Genomic DNA, 21,813 nt, shown 5'->3' with positions numbered 1-21,813 from the left:
GCATATATGTGCATGGAAATGTATCTTTACTTATACTTACTGAATATTGCTCCTTCTGCTGCTGCCATTCAAAACTTGGTTAAAAATAAATTTATATGCCCATAATATAATAATAAAGTAACCCAATATTTCCACAAATAATTCAGCAAACAGTGCAGAATTGTAGCACACCAAGGTGAAGAGCAGGCTTTAATTTGAAACCTGCAACACTAGCACAGGCAAGGTGGCTTTGGAAAAAAACTCCTGTTCTGCTGTGTATCATAACCTGCTGATTAAATCATTTAACCCCCTAGGATTATCCATCCAGAGCGCTGTTTTAGAAGGAGAATCAGAACTGGATAAACAGTTTGAAAACCTTTGCATTTATTGCAGCTGATGCTGAGGTCTGAGCACAAAGAAGCAAACTGAAAAACTTTGCCAAATGCATTTGCAAAAACACAAGGGTGGCTCCTTACAGCAAGAATCTCTGGGATTATCCAATACTGTCATAGTCACAGGACCATCAACACCTTTGGCTCAGATTACTCTCCCTACTGGACCTGGCCAAGTGAAGCAGAAGCCAGCTTTGAGGAAGGCAAACCGGAGAATCCTTTGGGGGGAAAAATAGATTTATTTTGTTTTAAGAAAGGACTAAGGTCTAATTAACAGGCATCTGTTAAAACAAGAACTTTGAAAGTATTTTATAGGTCCATAGATTTTTATATATATATATATCTATATAGATAGATATAGATATAGATATATATGCACACCTACGTAATGTAATCAGAATTGTGCTCTTATATATGCATGATAATCTAATGAAAAATTTAAAGTTAACAACTCTTCTTTATATAAGTGATGATAAAGTTACTGCATTATTTCATGAGTTCTTACAACCTCAGGGAATACTGTCCTTTATTTTTTATTCTCCTTTATGCCTTAGGAACTGCAAGGCAAAAAAAGCCTTCTTTTACAAGAGCTTTTACTTAGACATTTCACTGTTGCCCTTGGGGTAAGTCTCCTTCAAAAGATCTAGCACAAGTATATTTTTGTCTAAAACTTTGTTCATGTTGAAGAATACAGAAGGGGAAGGCTGTGTGTCAGTGCACAGGATTTTCTAGTAGTGGTATTAAAATTAGATGTACTTAAAATACATGAACTAATTTCTACATAACACTAGCCAGTAGTTGGAGAATAATGGACTAATGTAATGGTTTGATTTTTTTCCTCCCTGATAAAAGCATTGGAGAGTCCAAGTATCACAGAAACACAGAATATGCCAAGTAGGAAGGGATCCACAAAGATTATCAAGTCCAACTCTTGACTTTGCACAGGACCATCCCCAAGAGTCACACCATGTGCATGAGAGTACCATCCAAATGCTTTTTGAACTCTGTCACCTTTGGTTCTGTGACCAGTGCCTTGGGGAGCCTGTTCAGTGCCCAATCACCTGCTGGGGGAAGAAAATTTTTCTAATATCCAGACTAAACCTCCCCTGACACAATTTCAGGCCATTCCCTTCAGTTTTGTCTCTGGTCACCACAGAAAAGAGGTCAGTCCCTGCCCCTCTTCTTCTCCTCACAAGGAAGTTGTAACTGCAATGAGGTCTCCCCTCAGTCTCCTCTTCTCCAGCTGAGCAGACCAGGGTCCCTCAGCTGCTCCTCACATGGCTTCCCCTCAAGGTCCTTCACCATCCTCATTGCCCTCCTTAGGACACGCTCTAAGAGCTTAATATCTTTGTTATATTACAGTGCCCCAAACTGCCCCAATATTCCAGGCGAGGCCACCCCAGTGCAGAGCAGAGCAGGACAATCCTCTCCCTCGCCCAGCTGGTGATGCTGTGCCTGATGCCCCCTAGGACATGGTTGGCCCTCCTGGGTGCCAGGGCACTGCTGGCTCATATTCCACTTGCCCCAGGTCCCTTTCTGTGGCATTCCCCAGTCTGTCCCTACATCCAGGGTTGCCCATCCCGGGTACAGAGTGTGGCACTTTCCCTTGTTGAACTTACGGTCGGTGACTGTCAAGAAGATAAAGAACTACAAAGAACTTACTGATCATCAGATTTGTCACTATGTTATGCTTACAGAAGTCTATTTTGTTTGTCATTTAAATAAAACTTGCATCACTGGAAAGTATTTATACTCTAAAGGCTCTGATATATCATGAAGAAGCCTGTGTGAAGTGGGAAATACAGGCTATTTTATACGCCATTTTGAAAAAAACAAATTAATTCTAACAGTGTTCATAAGATGTGAAAATTATTTAATAAGCCAAAAATTTCCATGTATTGCAACTGAAAGCATTTGTTTAATCATAGAAGTATAGAACAGCATTGGCTGGAGGGCACCTCAAAAGATCATCTGGTCCAGTCTTTCAGTGCTTCATTTAGCACCGTGTCCAGTCACATCCTGAAAATCTCCAGCTGTGGGAACTCCACCACATCCCTTCATCTGCCTTCCACATGGAGCAGCTGGAGCCACTGGTCTCACTGTATAAAACCACCAGTTCAAAGAACTTGCAGGAAGTTGCAATCAGGTCTAGCACAACCCTGGCAGATAAATCTTTTTTCCCCTCAGATACTTTTTTGCTTTTTGAGATTCATTTGACTAGAGGGTCACCTTACAGTCCAGACTTCAGATATGAAACATCTAGGCCACAATCTTACAAAGCACTCACATATTTTTATTTGCTTACATAGATGCTCCCAGGGCTTCCTAGGAATACAGATGGTGAGCAAAAATTTTGAAATATTGTTTGTTATGTGTAAAAGGAAGAACTGGAAAAGTGTTGTGGAACTGATGTATAAATAGCACTCTACCTTTGAGAGATGTGGAAATCTCCAACTTATGACATGGCTGAAGTTGTACAAAACTAGAGCATGAGAGAGAAAGGCTTTGAAGCTACACTGCAGTTCTAAGTGCCCATTTCACACCCTCTCACAAACTGTCCTCACCTTTTCTGAAAGGTCCTGCTGGACTCAAAACTCAGACAGAAACCTCTTTGCTTTAGCAGTGCATGTATTAAAACTAAGCAAAGTGAGGGAGAACTGAAGCATCTCTCTGGAGCCAGTTACTGCCACTAATTCTGGTTTTCAGCAGAGAAGCAAATAATGTCTGGCAAATGTTTCATCTGGGTCCTGCTGTAAAAGTAATAAAGAGGCTTGTGCTGCTTTGAAGTGCTCTTGTGCTGTCCCCATCCTGTCGTAGTTCAGCAGGAGGGACCAGTTGACACTGTGTGTGGGTGATCAAAGCTGTGTATTCTACCCCCTCTATTCATTTCCCAAGGACAATGGGCCATTAGCAGCAGCTGCCCAGGGAGTCATTATCACCTTCACACCCAGCCTGAGGGGGCGGAGCTGCTAATGGGCCATCAACAGCTCAACACCCCCTGGCTCCCAGAGTTAATCACCCATTGTGTGAGTCCCCGCCCAGGGGGAGGGACTGAGAGCTCCCTGAGGGTACATAAGGGGTGGGTAAGAAGACCTTGGTAACTTCTCGTTGGATCTGGAGGAGCAGCAGGACCTCGACAGGAGGAGATCACCGCTCTCGCCCAGACCACAGCCCTCGCCTGCACCAACAGGTTTTTCTTTTCCTTTTGCTCTGGACTTGGGGGAGCCACAGGGGTCTCAGCACAAGGGCTAACAAACCCCCTTGGGTTTGTGCCCCAGGACACTGGGTTATACTGCTGGGTTTTTGTGAGTTGAAAGCAATTTCCCTTTTGTGTCAGTGTTGTTATTGTAATATTATTATTAAATTTTAGCTCTGACTTATAATCTCTCTTGTGGTGAGTTCATTTCCCCTGCTGGTTTGCCTTTAAACCAGCACACATCCTTTCTTAAGTGAACCAAAATTTCCACACAAACGGTGACAGAAAATCATTAGCACTTTCATGGAAAACTACTCTGAAACCTTTATCAAATTTGCCCCTGGTAGGTTCACATTTCCTAAATTGCAAGTAAGACTGTGCTTGGTTTCTTCCATCTTTTATCTCAGTCCAGTTGAATTCAAAACTTGTAAGTAAATAGTTTCTTCATTCCTCTGTGGTAGTCCAAGGTCTTAAGAAAACCTAGAAAATAGTTAAGTGCTTTTCATCCAGCAAAAAACCCCTAAGCCCTGTACACTTTGGATGCTGGACTTCTGTTTAAGAATTTAGGATTCTATGAAATCTCATTGGTTCTGTACATATTTAACATAACCCCTCAAAATCCTCACTGTTTTTTAGCAAGTACTGGACACTCACATGAATTAAAGAATCTCTGGGCTTAAGTCCATCATACAAATTGAGGCAACTTTTTTGGTATTAGTTTTCTTTGAAGAAAATTTTCACAGATGTATAAAAATAAATTCATCGTATACGCTATTCCACAAAGGGTATGTTTTTAAACTCTTAGCTAAGCTTTCCAGTGTGGTGCATATAGATATATATATATATACATATATATATATATTTTCTTAATACATTTATAATTCGTTTTAGTAGCCATCAGATTTGCTTCAGCTAAATGCTAAGCAACCAACAGGCTGCACATTGAAGAGATACTCGCTAATGAGTTGGAAAAAATAAGGAATTCAATCAACCATCTGAATTACTTGCAGTTTTTGTGGAGATCATCTGAGCCATTTCAGTTCAAAAAGCTTTTCAAAAATATGCATTATATTCCTGTGTCCAAGTCTAAAGAATCCACAGAACAGATTTCAGAAACAGATGGATTATCAACATATTCAACAGGTTTTTTGTTTCAAGACTTGGATGATTATCTGCATGAATCTTCCTCAAGTTATTTGGCAAGAACACTTTCAAAGATTATGTGCATTTGTCATCATCTACCCAAAGAACTCAGGAAATATGTATGTAGTACAACTGCACTGGAAATACAAAAATGCTCTTCACTCATTAAGAGACAACAAACAACAGAGGTACACTTAGAAAAGCAACTGATGGAGTTTCCAAAGAAACTCCCTCTGCTGCCTTGCAAATATGGACATCTGGTCGCTTGTTTTGCTGTGAGAAGGCTGAGCCTTGAAGTTTAGGTACAAATAAGAGTATTTCTGTCCTTTACATTTGTGCAGATTTCCATCTGTAGGTGAGAGAAGTCTCTTCCAAATCCAAACTGAGGCTGACTGTACCCTCACCCCAGAGGGTCCCACAGAGACACCCACATTCTTCTTCAATAGTTAATCAGGCCCAACACTCACAGTGTAGACTTATGTGCACATGACACGGATTTGGTAAAAAATCTTCCAGACCCCCCTGGAATCTATTTGGAAACATTATCTGTGTGAGTCACGAATGGGTGTAACTGCAGTTAGTTTTAAGTGCTGATTTGAGAGATAAAGGAAAATATTGTTGTGTTGCTGAGTTCTACAGAATGACATCATTCTACACAAGGACACGACAAAGTGTTTATTAAAATAAAAAGCTTTAATACTCTTGCATTTAAAAGATTTAGCAGAAAATAATTGCTACAAACATGCTACAACATACATGTTCAAAAAGTTTTCAGTGCTTTCTTTCAAAGTTCAGCATTTTGGCAAAAATAAGTTTTTCTGTATATACTTCAAAAGTTGGCTATCATAATACTGATATAAAATACTTCATGTAGACTAAGGTCAGGTGCATAAAATACAATACATAATAGAACATACTGTTTGTATAAACATTTAAAGTATAAATTTCATTAGATAACATGCAAATACTGCAATACTTTAAATGGCACTTAAATATAGATACTGAGATTCTTTATAATTTTGCATCCAATATGATATTCTGAAATGTACAAAACTATAAAAAGAACATACCTCTTCACTGAAGTCAGGTACGAGCATAGAGCTTGATTGTCATTGTACAAGCAGTGAGCCCAATGTCCTGCAAGTCTTCACTACTCCAAGTGAAGACGTCTACTGAAATAGGCCCAGGGCTAGTTAGTTTTTTTTCATAATAAAATATGAAAGCATATTTACATGAGAATAAAATTTTTGGTAAGGTAATTAAGTAGCAGCAATCTGTTTCTTCCAAAAATGATGTTTAAAATAGGTGCATGCTTTTCATTGTCACTGATACACATCTGAACAACATAAAATTAACATTCTTCAGTAAACTCAAAACACTGTTTTGTTCATTGCTGAAAAAACCCTCTGAGATCCATTCTCAGAAAAAAACATAAATCCATAATGTCAGAACCTTCGAGACTACAGTTATGTTTCCAAGAGCAATGGAGAACAATCTAATTGTGCTGAAACAGTCGTCGGACCAGTAATGAACAACAGAATCATCTTTTCACATTATCCAAATACTTCTAGTTCTTCATTGAAAAACACAAGTTCATCAAATCTTCTACGATTCTTGTTTGCTGGTTCAGCGATCAACAGTTCTGAATGTCCTTCACAACATAAATGCCACAATACTCATGTATATTTTCCAAGCAGTTATATATAATATATTAATGCTGACAAGGTGAATAAAAGGCTTATGAACAGGGAGTGCAGAACAGGCACCACTTGAACAGAAGGAGAAGAAATGCTAAATGAAACTTGTACTTGAGATGCAATTAGAGCTGACAGTGGCACGTGTGATGCTAATGTTGGACTGTCTGAATTTATCAGTGACTCTATCTTTTCTGCTTCTTTATTGCAGGCTTCAATCTGGGGGGAAAAAAAAGTTATTATTTCTCTTCTTATTATGTAAAATGCCAATGCAAAAATGTTGCAAGATAGCAAAATTCAGGAAAGAAAATCTGAGTTGTTTCTATCAGCACATAAGATTTACACAGTTTTGGGGAGTATTTATTAAAAAAAATCAGAGCTCTTCTCATAGACTTTGGTACTATGAAAACTCTCATGGAAAGCCTGAGTAGTAGCAAAAGAAAAGGCAGGAAGCCATATACAAGTTATTGCGGGTCTTGTGTTTTGAATGTTGATGCCAAAAGTCTCACAGTAAATTATAACCACACTAAGTACCTCCTTCCTGATAGACCAAGATAGACCTTGAAGTCTACAACAGCAGAAAAATCAGGATTTTCTCCTTATTGGGCTTTTTCTTCAAAGTCAGGGAAGACTCATTACTTTTATGGGAAGGGAAGAGAATAATGGAAGTAATAGGAAAACCTGACAAACCCCAGGTTTCCATTCCCCCACTGACATGATGACAATGAATTTTTTCCACTCTACATTCTACTGTACCCCGGGAATGAATTTAGTATTAATTTTCTTTATCAGCCCTTTTAAGCTGCCCCTGATGAAATTTAAACTTAACAAACTTAATATGTGGAGGTCCAAAGCTTTGAAAGTTGAGGAATGTCGAGCTCAGCAATGGGTATCACCAGTGAGATGAGCAGCTCCTCCCTGGTTTTTGGGTGGTCTCTGATTTCAGAGTCCTCCTCTCCCCAGGGATCTGACAGCACCTGCTGCAGATGGAGTGAGAGCTACCCAGGCTGGCAAAGCTCAAGGCCTCTTTGCTAAGTCCTAGTAACCTTCTGGGCTATTTCTGCTAAAGGAGGAGACAGAAATTGGAGCCAAGTTGGACATAACAGTGTTGCTGTGGTAGCACAGCAATCAAAATACACACAATGTATCTGCCTGAGAAAGAAACACCATTCATACAAAAATGAAGTAAATCCATGCTGGGTAAACAAAATTAGTAACATAGTCTACCTGCAATGGTTTGGGGTTCTGATCCACAGGAATGATGAGAATCACAATTTCGGATTCTATGCTCAAGTATCCAAACACATCACACTGTGGCACTGACACATGCAGGCGGATTTTCTCAAGAATGTCAAGTACTGTTATTGGCTTCTTATTTGTTACCTGGAAGAAAATAAAGAACCCTGTGGATGATGTGATATGGAAAATTCTCCTCCTGAATTTTGATGTCACGCCAGAAAATTTGTTTCAGCCATTAAACTACTCAGTCCTAAACTCCACTCTAAATGCTATCAAAAAAACCTAAATGATTCAATGATTCTAAAACATCATTCTAAAAAATTATTTTGATGCTTAAAAAAACCCCCAAAATCAAACCACTTAAAACATAAAAAACATTAAAGAAGGGGAAAGAATATTTATTTCTTAAATCAACCATGGTTTTGATATGTGTTGTTCTGCACCTTCATGGTTAGTGCATCTGTGTATGAAGTACCTCCAAATAATGTCAGTTGTTACGTGTTACAGCAGCTTGTGCTCCCACGCTGGGAAACAAGAGGCAGAGCAGCCCTTCCAGGTGGCACTACTTTACAGCTACAGAACCTATTCCCAAGAGCCCCAGAAATGCAGAGCTATGGCTTTGTGAGCACACATACATGTCTGTACCTACAGGAACATGTGACATTTTAAGTTCAGTACTTTAACTACCAGGTAAATATATTTTTCTCTTAAATTTTTTATCTCTGTTCTGCTGTCTATATCTGACAAACAATAACTTGGTTGTAGATGCTCAGTGTGTTTAAGGAGTGCCACACCTTAAAGGTTTTTCAGCCTTTTTTCCAGATCACAAGCACTTCACTTGTGCCTTTTGGTCATTCTGTTGTGTTCTGTTTTCTAGCCTTAGCTGCAAGAACTCCATCCTTCTTATACTACTTTATATATATATATATTACTGCTTATTTTTAGCTTTGTTTCTTTTGAGATCACTGGTACAGGACCTCAACAAGTGGAAATCTGGGATATCCAAATAGATTATATGAATCACATTTGTAAGGTGTCACACAACATTTCTTTCACCAGATCTTTGGGGATTTCCTTGTCCATTAAAATCTAGTCTGACATGCTGATTAATCAGCAAACTCTCTTCAAACAGTCTTAAAACAGAAGCACAGGGATACTTCAAGAATGACTGTTTCAAACTTGGATTTTACTGTCTTTGTTTGGAAGTTTAGTAGATTAAATTTTAGCAGATCTCTAATGCTTCTTTGCTCTGCAGAGATTGTGACTTTTGTTTCCTGGTATCTTTAATAAAAACAGTCAGAGGGGTGGGGGGAGGAAAAAAGTCAGATTTACATAACTGTTTAGTATTTGAAGCATTTTTTTCTCCCATGAACCAGCTGTCTGAACTAAAAGAGGCACACATGACTACTTTTTCCAAAGGAGAAAGCTTCAACCAAACTTATGTAATTTCTAGTCAGTGCTAAGATTCTCTCGACTCTTGAATGTTTGAGGGATGACATATTTTAAATGTAAAGATACAGACAACTATTTGATATACATGAGCTGTGAAAACTTGAGGAGTGTGTATGGTGGCAACAGGTGAGCAAGAGAAAAGAGTCAGCAGGACTTTGGTGACAAAGGAAGTAAAAAAGAGGGGGGAGAAAGAAGAATAAAACCAATGTTCAAGCTAAATTTTTCTGTGGTTTTACAAAAAGAGCTAATTATCTCTACTGCAAACATATAAACAGGTTAATATAATTCTATACTGTTTTGGAAAAATTCTCTTTCTTCTTGGCATAAAATGAAAATCATGTGCAGATACAAACATGAATTGTTTTGCTTCCCCAGGCACAATCATCATGTTACTCTATTTTGTTGTGCCACAAGTGAAGTGTTCTGCCATGTTCTGTATACTGAAGCATAAAAGCAGGGGATAGTAAAGTGCAATCCTCTTATCCACCACATGGGGAGTGTCTGGGCCCGGGATGGTGTGTCCAGGGATGGACAATCAGCATCAGATCAGTCTTGTGCTGGAGGGTTTCAAAAAGCAGCAATGAAGAATGCTGATGTCTAACTTATGGAGATGTTAACTAAAATCTAGCATTTTAGCTGATGAGCAACAACACAAGTGACAACTATCTAGATAACCAAAGAGTGCAAATAGTCCCATTTAAACAAAAGAAAACATCAACAAAGTTACCTACATTAGGACATAGTGAGCTGGCAGAACAGACTTAACAAAAAAGCCACAGATAATAAATATACACTGTATTACCAGCATAAGGCAGGTGCTGTTCCCATATCCTTTGTCTGCACTATTACAAGTCACAAACTGCAAACCTGAGGCTCCCTGTTTGTGCTTACTCTAATTCTGTCTTGCTTTGCACTGTAATTCAATTTATACACCTCATATAAAGAAATAAAGTATAAGCAGAAAAAAAATCACATACTAACTACTGAAAAATAGTGGGTTTTATAACTTTTCAGGAGAAACTATACAGTAACTTGACTTTTCATGTACCATATAACATTAGGCCTGATTAAACTGTTTACCCTTGCAAAATTATCCAGCTTGTCTTTGTCATATAAGATTCTCAGCATTCCAGCACAGAGAGGACAGCAGGCTCCTGTGTGAATAAAAAAAAAACTCAGAGATAAAAGCAAGTAGTCATTTCACTTTTAAGTAAGCAGGAGTCAAAATTTGAATATTAACTGAGAATGAAAATAGCAGAACTACCAAAGTAAATGTATCAATTTGATAGCAAAATCAAACATTTCTAATATTTTTTCATATTGAAAACACTCACATGCAAAAGCAGTCACCTTTCAACACACATTTGCTACTATCAACGTGAAGAAACAGCTTGAATTTTCATTCAATTTCAAGATCATTCATTATTGTAAGCTAAAAACTGGAGACACTTTGTGTACCACAAGCCAAGGTTTTGTATGGATGAATCCATATGCAACTAGAGAAATTATGGATTTCAAGTGCTGATACAGCTAGGACATGACAAACAATTATGCACATTCAAGTATTAACTTCTGCATTTATAGCAGTTGGAGTTTAGAATCTTTAGCTAATAAGGGGGGAAAAGGACTTGTCTGACAGATCTGTGTTTAACACAAAAACATGTCGTATTTCTTCTTCTGTTTTTCCCCACCATTTCAGAAACCAAAGGGCTAATATTTCAACTTTCTACCTGTGATTGTGTATTAAATTCACTCCCCAACTTATTATAATTCCCATTCACAGAGGGACTTTTACAATACTAATCATAATACCAAAGCACAAAGACCCTTTTGCAAAGTGGGTGAGAAATAAGAAAAATGAATAAAACTGTTTCTTTTTAAAAATGGAGCTTTCTGTGCTCTGTGCATTACTTGTGATTAGTTGTTGTTTCATAAGAGAAGTATTTATGAAAACAATAAAAAACCAGTTCAAACCAGCACAACTGCAAAACTATTGCTACTGTCTTCCTCTGTTACAGTACTGTAAATACATATGGTATTTTTTGCTGTCTTCTAGTTAAGTATCATCTTTGCTCTTCTGGGAACCCTGTGTTGATGACAGCTCGGTATTCCACTGTGGTATCTCTGCTGCCACTTCCAAAACATTGCTCATCAGATTCCTAGAGACATCCTTCCCCAGACACCACAGACCTCACTTGTTTCTCCCAAACCCATCCCCTGGGGACAGCTGCAAATGTCTCAAGACTGAAGAGTATGACTCCTAAAGCCAAAGCTTTTCCACTTCACGCTTACTCATCTGGGTCCTGATATTGCCTTGTGCTGGCCTTAAGAAGAGATCTCTATTTCATCCATTTTCTTAGAAGTCTCAAAGACATTATGGAATATAACATTTTAAAGTGTAAGCTTTGTTCCAAATATCCTCTCTGCATTGAATTTCTCCAGGGCATTTGTCAGAGACTGAAACGGTTAATGATTTATGCGTTCTAAGAGACTTTGCAGGCTTTTGACTTTTGCATTATACCCCTGATGGGCAGTTGGGCCCATCTCTTCCTCCAGTGCTAAAAGTGACAAGCCCTGAAGAGGCAAGAAGAGCCGTTGTCCTGCCCTCCACAAGAACCCGGGGAATATTGGGGGTTCACAGCCCGGCTGGCCACACTGCTTCATGGAAAACAACCCCCTGCCTCTGGGGAGGTGCAAAAGGCATGCTGAGGGTATAAAAATGGACTGGTGACTTTGGGAATTTGGGTTCTGTTTCTCGCCCCCGCCGCCTGCAGGACTGCTGAGATGCAACGCTGGATCCCGGGGCGGTGACTATGTAACATTCTCTCATCTTTTCTCATCGCTTCTTTTTCCTTGCTGTCCTGGACTCTTCTCCTGTCTTTCCTCCCCCTACACATCTTTCCCCCCCCCCTCCCACTAAGGTTATTTTCTATATCACATTATACGAAATTGTTAAATAAACACTGATTATCTAGTGTCGTTTCACTTTAATCCACCCCAAAGGGAATGATTGATAACAACCTAGGTTACCCCCATCCCCTTCCCAGGAGCGGGTGGTAACAGCATTACCACACCTGGTGCAATGACGGGTTTGCAGCCAGTGGCAGCGAGCTGGGGACACTTCACAAAGGCACATTCCGTGTGGAAGCCGAAGTCCGAGAGCACCCCCACGGCCTGGCAGCGTCCGTGGTAATCCACGGCCACGCGGTCGGAGTAGGCGGCGCAGACGCTGGCGTAGGTTTCCCCGTTGTGCCCACACACAGGCTCCTCCGACCTGCAGAAGGGCTGGAATACACAGCAAGGTTTCAAAACTCCATGCGGCCATGCTACAGAAACTTCCCAGTGGTTTTAACATGAGGAAAAACAAAGCTGATGGGAATTCACAGCTAGTATTGCCAAAAGTAGGGAAACTGGAGTAAATAACCTGCCAGCTTCTGAATGGGTCACAAGTGAAAAGGGTAAATACTTAAAGAAGTTGATAGAGAAATGTAAGGTGGAATCTGAGAAATGTACAATAAAATACATTTTGGAAAACAACAACTTTTGTTCTGCGCTATTACTTAAATAAAATCACCATATTTAAATCAACTTGCATATGAAATTCATTAAAATAAAATATAATTTCACTATATTTTAAAATATTCTTTTAATAAAGTCAATTTGTTAAGAAACATTTTTCTGTTGTAGTATCAATATTTTAATGAGTCATTAGTAATTTATTTATTAATTTATTTTAGTATGGATTTGTGTTCTTAAAATGTATTGTGCATGTGCATGCATTTCTAACACATTGTATATTTTTATATATTACTCATTTACACGTTATTTATGTATGCATTACTATTATATAAAGATAAATGCATATGTTTACTTCAAAAGAATAAAATCTATTGTGAGACACTTTGTCAAATGCCAACAAACTTCAACTTCTGAACCTAGACAGAAGGAAATGGAACTGCTGACCCTCTGCAGACAAGGTATGACTAAAGCCTTCGTCCAATGCCTTGTGAAATGGTACAACTCATTCCATAATCTCTTGCTAAGTTCAGGTATTTTATTAAACCTTAGTTCAAGAAAGTCAGCACAGATGGAGGATCACTGTGCAGCCTCTGAAACACCAAGGCAATCCCAGTTCCTGTGTTACACACCTCAGTAACAACAAAGCAAAGCACAAGCACATGTGAGCACCCCAAACAATTTATCGTGCAGTCATCTTCCCAGTAAAAGCAAGACTGAAAATTTGGAGGCACCAGTGTCAAAAACTTTGTGAATGTGGATATTGGACATAGGTAAGTCCTGGAGAACAACAGCAGCCGTGCAATACTCCTTTGATTCAAGGACTGAACATACTCTGAGTATCTCATGAGGTATCTGGTGTGCAATGAGAAGAATTACCTGTACTTCATAGAATCATAGAATCAGTTGGGTTCGAAGAGACCTCTGAGATCATCAAGTCCAACCCTGAATCCAACCCCACTTTGATTACTGGATCATGGCACTCAGTGCCAGTCTCTTCTTAAAAACCTACAGGGTCAGAGAATCCACCCCCTCTCTGGGCAGGCCATTCCAATGTCTGACCACTCTCTCTGTAAAGAACTTCTTCCTGATATCCAACCTAAACCTCTCCTGGCAGAGCTTCAGCCCATGGCCTCTTGTCCTACTGTTGGTTGCCTGGGAGAAGAGACCAATCCCCACCTGGCTACAACCTCCTTTCAGGTATTTGTAGAGAGTGATGAGGTCACCCTGAGCCTCCTCTTCTTCAGGCTAAACAACACCAGCTCCCTCAGCCTCTCCCCACAGGACTTGTGCTCCAGTCCCTTCACCAGCCTTGTTGCTCTTCTCTGGACCTGCTCCAGCACCTCAATATCCTTTCTGAACTGATGGGTCCAGAACTGAACACAACAGTCAAGGTGTGGCCTCACCAGGGCTGAGTACTGGGGAAGGATCACTGCCCTGGTCCTGCTGGCCACACTATTCTTGATACAGGCCAGGAGGTTGCTGAAAAAGGACATGCAGAAGAAGGTATAAAGACAGAAAGGCAGAAACCAGGAGTGGGTTAAGAGAGTAATAGCATTTGTAATACAGAAAACCCCAGAAAAAAAATGTTCTGTACTTCTAAGAATATGCATCTGTTGAGGCCAAGAGAAGGTCTCAAATAAATCTTCATAATTTGAGAAAAACCCGCAGATGAACAGACTATCAATGGTAAAGCAGTGCCTTGGAACAGAGCAGCTCCTGACTTCTGTAAAGCGACACAAAGAGCTTGTCTACCACCTCTGTAGGGAGCAGTGGCATGGAAAAACTAAACCTAATCCTTCTCAAGGATTAATATGAAGACCAATCCAGACGAACTAAAAAAGTATTACAGACTGCCTGTTCTGTAAACAGTTCCTGAAACAGTGAACTTGGTAAACCTGGAGCACAATCACACAAAAAGACAAAGACTTTCTATGCCTGGGCGTTAATACATATTTAAGACAAGTTCAAACTGGTAAAAATTAACACTAGGAACTGCACTAAATAATACAACGTACCTCAGTGCTAGCTTTAATAGCAAAAGATGTAGGAACACTTAGTACAAATAACAGAGTATTACCCCCAAGAAAACATAAGTAAAGCTTTTGATTGGTTTTGAGACAATTGTTAACTAGAGAAACACTTGACAAAATTCTGAATCTAAGTTTGTGAGAGTATTTTTATACCAGTTACAATTAAATTTTTAAATGGTTACTTGCTATTAAAACATTTTATAACCTCTAAAAACAAACAGAATACTGCAAAAAACGTGAACCCAATATTGAAAAAAAATTGCGAAGTTGAACATAAAAGGGCAAAGAAGATTTGATATTCATTGTTAGAACCACTTCCTACCTGGCATGGTCCTCGGTATGCTAAACTTTTTCCTTTTTGATACAGAGTACACAAATTACTGTATTCCACATTGTCTGTGTCACAAACAGGATCCCGTGTCTGGTCACAATTTAACTGCCTTGGCACACATTCATGCTGGCTGCATTCAAACTTCTCAAAGCTGGTCAAGCAAACTTGTTTCTTTGGTATGCACCTGCAGAAAGTATTAATAATTTCATATCATGCCATAGGATTTACTTTTTTTAAGTCTCAAAACCTTCAGGAAAAGTATTTTCAGTGAAATCTTCTCTACTGCTTTAGAGCTAAGTGTGGTTCAGCAGAGCAGCAGGAAATACAAGTGATAAAACATTCTGAATAACCAATTTCAGCCTAATCACAAACGTGGAACGATTTCACATGTTTAGTCAATGTATGTGAACACAACTACAGTTTCCACCAACATTTTTGTCTTTTACCAAGTATTTTTCAATGGATCCTCAAAAAAGGCTTAGATAAACTTCTTACCTACTCCCATGCTTCATTTTGTAAAGGAATACTTAAGAAAAACTAGAGAAAACATGAAAATAGTGCAAGGGGAAAAGATTCTGTTGCAGAGGTCTAGTCTCACTCTTCCCTGAGAAAGGAGTGGAAACAAAATCTACAAGAAGATTATATGGTTTCAATGACAAATATCTAACAGGATGCTAGCTTTGCAGGTTTAGAATGCTGTACCATGCCCAGTCTTGGGGATGACTGCAAACAATGGGAAAGGGCAGTATCAACACTTCTCTGGCACATCATTCCTCTGAAGACTGATAAGCAGCAGAAATTCTTTCCCTTTTGTATTAAATATGCACCTTCCATGGTCTTATCTGCAACAGATTTGTCACAGGCCCTGCAATACATCCCTCTGCTAGAGAAATGCCAGCCAATAAAGTCTGATGAGCAGACTGATGAAAGGTCTAAGGGCTTTTTTAAACAACCTCCTCCTCTATATGGGACAGCAATGCTGCTGCCACTTGTTTATGTACAGTTTGTCCTTATTCTCCCAGAGTGCTGCTGATCCTGTCCATTACATGTGACTTTTACATTAGGGAAGACTCAGAAATTCTGAGATTTAAACACTTTACAAGTGGAATATAAGATCTTAAATAGATAATAATGAAGTGCATGAGGGGCATTTCAAGATGAGCATGTCTAGTTTATGCTACATTATCAAACTGACCCAGAAAATGTATTGCATACAGTTCTTTACTGAAACTGCAAACTGAAGTTCTAAGAACTTTTTGCAAAACTGGAAAAACAAAACCTCTCTGTACTCTCCAAATTTCAGATATAAAGAGCATTTATACAAAATGCAGCTTTGAAATTCCAGTTTTGAATGCCATAATGGCTATTACAGCTACAAAACTACAGTGTTTCCTCAGTACTTTTCTGCATCAAGGCATTTTAAGTGCAAAAAAAAGGGGAAAAAATTGCTACAATCAGCTTTCATGAAAGCACAGTATTACACAACTTTTTATGATGGCTTTCTTTCAAAACACAAAAATGCACAAATTCAAAGGAGATTGCAGCATTGCACAACACTGAGAAAATTGAAGACAGAGACCAATGTTATGAGCCACAGCCTTTGATCTCTGTAAGAAAGGTCAGATTTGCTTTTTGCCTGACACTGGTACAAAGCATATTTTTGTTTTAGGATACTTGTATATGCAGATTTTGCTTTTTCTGACATTGAAAAAACAAAGATTGTTCAGACAGTTTTCACAAGATATCAGTCTAAGAAAAAAAAAAGGGTGATTGGTGTTTTCTTATTTTAGAGATAAAAAGCACAGATAATTGACTGAATAAGCAAGACTCACTCCAAGTCTGGAATTCAGATGTGGGTCTTATTTGTAAACTACTAAAAGAACGTGTGAAACAAAGTAGTAAAATGGCACTTATTGCCATTTCAACCAAATCTGATTCTCCCACTTTTGAGAGTATACATCAAGTCTCTTTTATTGCTAAAACTGAGATCTGCAAAATGAATTTAACTGATATAGCACTACATAGATGGAACCAAGAACTGGCAGTTATTACAGTCCAATATTGCTAACTATGAGAAATAAAAAGTAGCTACTTCAAACAGTTATTTTTACTGGAGTATCCCAAAAATAGAATGCTACTATAATATACAACACATTCAGAAAAAACATAAATCTGCTTTATGAGTAGAAGATGCCAATGAAAAGCTTAAGAACATATTCTGCTTTTACCTTTGATTTTTATTACAAGGGTTAGGGTTACAAGGATCCTTGGAAATACATGATCCAAACTCAAACTGATTGTCCTGGAGCCCAACACAACGAGCAATGCACGCGCTGGGGTACGTGCGCCCGTTCTGGCCACACACTGGCACAAACTGCTCCACACAGTTACATGGCAAACCTGGAAAAGCAACACACAGAACAGAAACTTGGAGCACTCATTTGCTGTGACAGAAAATAAACAAGGGATCATTCAGGTATCTTTGCCTTCCAGCCCCTTCCTCCCTCCTGTCCTTTAGCAATGCTGGAGGCACACAGGCACTTCCAGGTAGTAGTAAGTGAAGTTTGTGCCCTGTCTCCTTGCTGATTCCACTCAGCTTGCTCCATTTTATTCCCCCCCAAACTCCTTATCTCTTAACCCAGTGGCAATAGCCTGTCTCTTCTTATTTTTACATGTTACTTGAGGTTTTATTTTTCAGTATTGATTTTTTTAAGGTATATGCTTTTTCTGCAGCGTGGGTTGGACATGAGAGAAACAAATCGTTAAAAAAACATATTAATAACAAATGATTGGGTGTTTTCCATTAATACTGTACAAAGAATTTAGCTGATAATCCTTGCTTTAAATATATTAAGCTTACAGTTTTCATGGTTTAGAAAGTTACCTGTAAACTTCCGACGTTCATCCTCTGAACTGTGCTCAGTTAGACACTGACGGGTTGAACAAATCAAGTTTCCAGCAAAGCATGAACAGACATTGCAATCTATATTAAAGGATGTTCCATGGCCTTAAAGACATAAATACATACAATTAATGAAAACATACCAGAAGACTACATGTTCTTATTACTCCATCGATATTGCATTTTCATGATTGTTTCTGTTTTTCCACTTATTCAATTTATTTTCCCACCAAAATGTCTATTTTTTTTTTAAGGTTTCAAGTTTTGCTTTAAGGAAAAGTTTGTTCACATGTAGTTGTGATTAATCAGTTTACCAGAGAAGCAAGTACTTTGTCCTTTCAAAGCCTGTTTAAGTTGGGATTTGGGTACTTTTTTAAGAATGATAAATTCTGGCTAGCAAGCTCCATGGCATTAGCTCAGTTGGTTAAAACTTGGTTGTATAATGCCAAGGTCATGGGTTCAATCCCCTGTGTGGGCCATTGACTTAAGAGTTGGACTCGATGATCCTTGTGGGTCCCTTCCAACTCAGAATAGTCTGTGATCTCTTTCAAATGGCTTTTTAAAGGTAAAGTTTTTGTAAAGATACATTCTTCTCCTAAATTAAATTTATACGAGACCGCTAAACTTCTAGCCATAGTCTCACACAAAGCACAACTCCTCTGTAGTGCTCATTTATCTCCTCTGTGTGTACATTTTTCAAGAGATAAAAGTGCCCATGCTTCATTCCAGCCTTCATTAGACTGGAAAGCATTTTGTAAGTCAGTAATTTTTTCACACCTGAATCTAAGAATCCAACCGCAAACTTGTGGATTTTTTTCCAATTTAGCAGTTCCAGTTTGGTTTTCTGAACTCTCCATATGGCTGCCCTTCACTGTGATGTATGTTTTAGGTAAAATCAATTCATGTTGATGACAGCTGAACTATCCACAACCAACCTGGTTATCAAAGACTACCAACAAATACACAGTTCTTCAGGAAAATGTAACAGTAACTGTGCCTTACAAAATAAGGCAGTTCCCTCTAATCTCTTTTCAAATGGCTGAGATTAAGAGTGTTTGTAAAATATTACAGGGGCACAAGGAAAATCCTCAGCATTAGACCAATTCATAAGAGATGCTCCTAGACAAAGCAGGACAGAAAAAGGGTATGGGAGAGAAAGCCTCTGCAGCACAAAGAGCTCTGTTTAAAGCACAGTGCTGCTCAAGGATGAAGGTATTAGCCAGCAAGGAAGAAGAAACGTTTCCAAGGTTTGACTAATGTCAAACACTGGATCTCTTAGGTGATTCTTCAAAGTAACTGACTAAGGATCCACTTGAAAACTTTGCAAGATTATTGGCTTTCACTATCAAAGAGTACACACAGCAATCTGTTCTCATCATCAGTAGCCATTTCATTACCTGGAGTCAATTCACAACACAAAACCCCTCGGCATCAGTCAAAGTTCCAGTGTTGTTTGCTTTGTAGAGAACAGTTTTAAAAAACAAAGTTCATATTTTATGACTAAACCCTGCCTTCTTACCAATAAAAACCATTTAAATATAGTCACCCCCAGAAGTTCATATGGTGACCATAAACTTTTAATTCTTTGTTTTCAATACATCATCTAATGAATTTGAAATCTATAATTTTGCCTTAATCACCACAATTAATGAGTCACTGTGGCAAAAGAGAAGCAGCTGTCTGGCTTTGGCTTTGTGGTAGTTTGTGGTTTGTGTTTCAAATGGACAGCACTTACTGAATACCTACCAGCTACACATATTGGTGTTACACTTACCAGAACAAGTGAGAGCTCTACATTGTGCAAACATAAAATACAAATACAGTTTCACATATTTTTGTGATTATTTTCACCAATAATCTGAGAAATGGCAAGTTTCTTTGGGCAGAATGGTCCATAAAAGGTTACAGCCACCATATAAAGACTATATTTGCTAACAATACTATTTTAAAAGTATCTACATTTACCAGAGGCTTTCTATAACTGCCCATCAAATATATTGTTTAAGATGTTTTCAGTGTTCTGTTTCCATGAACAAACAGCACCAATTTTGCCATAAAAAACAAGTTTTAAGTATGTTTGGCTGACTTCTATCTTCTTTGGATGAACAACAAAAAGCCCCCAGAATCAAAGAAGCCCCCGTTCCATTCCATGGAATATCACAGGCAATTTTCTTGTGTGATGAAAATAATTGTAGAATTGATTATTTAGCTCTGCTTGGTACCTTTTATGAGAAAGAAATATCCCAATTACCTACTCTTTCATGATTTAGGGTTTAGTTCACAATCCAAAAATTATGTTTGTGACAAATGTACCTTCCCTCTAAAGTTTTACTTAATGTGAAAATAACTCCTATCACATGGTAAAAAAAGTAATTCATTTTTTTTTGACTCATGAAGTATCTTCAACTTGATTTAGTTATGTTTAAATGTCAGGCTGACAGTACTTTAAAAGGGCTGATTTACAGACAGCCAATGTCCAGTGCTGAAATGCTAAACAATGTCCAGTGCTGAAATATGTAACTGTTCACTAGCAGAAAATCTTTTGCTGACTGATTCGAAGACATCAACTTCATACAGGTCCAGCTCAGCACAGACTCCATTTTATATTCAAGATATTTTTTAAGATTCCCCCTATTGTGGCAGAAGCTTTTTGTTTTCTTTTTCAAAGATTACAGTGCTAGCTTGCATGAAAAAATACACATTTAAAGCTCTCAAGTAAAGAATAAATCTGAAAATTAATCAATATAGTCTTTTAAGAAGCATCAATTGTCACATCTCTTAACTCTTTTGACTGTCAGTTTAGGTAGAACCCAATTCATCCTTGGCTACCTGTGCCAATTTAATCTCTAAACAGTAAGGGTACAGTTATCTTGAAAGTTAATAACTTAAACCACAGTAAAGATAGTTAGCATGCTTTTATTGCTAAAATAAAAGGCTGTTCAACTTACAGGAGGAGGATTAGCTCAGTTGGTTAAAACTTGGTTGTAATAATGCCAAGGTCATGGGTTCAATCCCCTGTGTGGGCCATTGACTTAAGAGTTGGACTTGATGATCCTTGTGGGTCCCTTCCAACTCAGAATAGTCTGTGAGTCTGTGAAATCAGCAGGAGGTCTAAAGCCACCATGCTGAGGAAGACTTTAAAGAACCACAGTGTTCAATATACCTTTATCATCATAATGTATTTGCTTACATGTTAACTTTCTGGCATATGTTAATATGTTAAACTATAATTCTTGTTTAACATTAAATTAATTACAAAAAAGCAGTTAATTTTTTTCTTCTGAAAGGTATAGGCTGCCTGGTACAGGCCATAAAGGTTTCAAAGAAATCCAAGTGCAGAGGACTGTTTATGACAGGGATGTATTTCTAACAGGCTTGTACACATCAGTAGAACAGTGTTTTAAACACTTTTTTTAAACCAATGTCCTCGGTGTGAAACCTCCCGTTTCTTCTACGTCACTCCGTAGAAGAAACCCCCTCTCCAGAACGCCACGTGAATGAAACCATTATTGCCTGAAGGGGTATCAGATTTGTGTGTGATGCCAAGGGAAGAGAATTTTAAGAATGTGCAAAATTTATTATTTTCAGTGGAAGGACAAAAGATAAGGAAATGGAGGAATTAAGATTAATCAAACAGGAAGATGTGTGGGAAAGCAGAGGAAAAAGGGAAAGAAGGGAATGGCTGAGTGTAGACAGGTAGCTGGACAGTTTGCCCCTCTCAGTGAACCCTGCACTTGATCACCACAATCTATCCTGTATTTTTATCCAATCCTATTTTTACCCATTTAATCTGTGTGCTTCCCACTCTGAACATGTGCATGAGCACTAACAAACCTTAAGCTGGGTGAATCAGTCAGTAGGATAAGAGGTCTGTGTTTCAGCTACTGCAGTGGAAACACAAACCTGGAGAGCTTTTGCATTCAGATGCCACTGGAG

At 38.5% G+C, this 21,813-nt stretch overlaps 1 protein-coding gene across 1 annotated transcript in view; it reads right to left on the bottom strand.

The window, feature by feature from the left end:
• Positions 1–5,370: 5,370 nt before the first annotated feature.
• RECK (reversion inducing cysteine rich protein with kazal motifs) overlaps positions 5,371–21,813 on the bottom strand; it is a 56,911-nt gene continuing 40,468 nt past the window's right edge. The window contains exons 15-21 of the mRNA XM_071553451.1: positions 17,860–17,982; positions 17,204–17,375; positions 14,967–15,159; positions 12,170–12,380; positions 10,176–10,249; positions 7,632–7,787; positions 5,371–6,623 (exon numbers count right to left, since the gene is read on the bottom strand). Of these exons, the coding sequence (XP_071409552.1) occupies positions 6,408–6,623; positions 7,632–7,787; positions 10,176–10,249; positions 12,170–12,380; positions 14,967–15,159; positions 17,204–17,375; positions 17,860–17,982 (1,145 nt within the window). The 3' untranslated portion in view covers positions 5,371–6,407. The remainder of the gene's footprint in view (positions 6,624–7,631; positions 7,788–10,175; positions 10,250–12,169; positions 12,381–14,966; positions 15,160–17,203; positions 17,376–17,859; positions 17,983–21,813) is intronic.

Source organism: Pithys albifrons, chromosome 4, assembly GCF_047495875.1.
Source record: "Pithys albifrons albifrons isolate INPA30051 chromosome 4, PitAlb_v1, whole genome shotgun sequence".
In the NCBI taxonomy this organism is placed as follows: Eukaryota; Metazoa; Chordata; class Aves; order Passeriformes; family Thamnophilidae; genus Pithys; species Pithys albifrons.
This window is presented reverse-complemented; position numbering and strand designations above follow the sequence as displayed.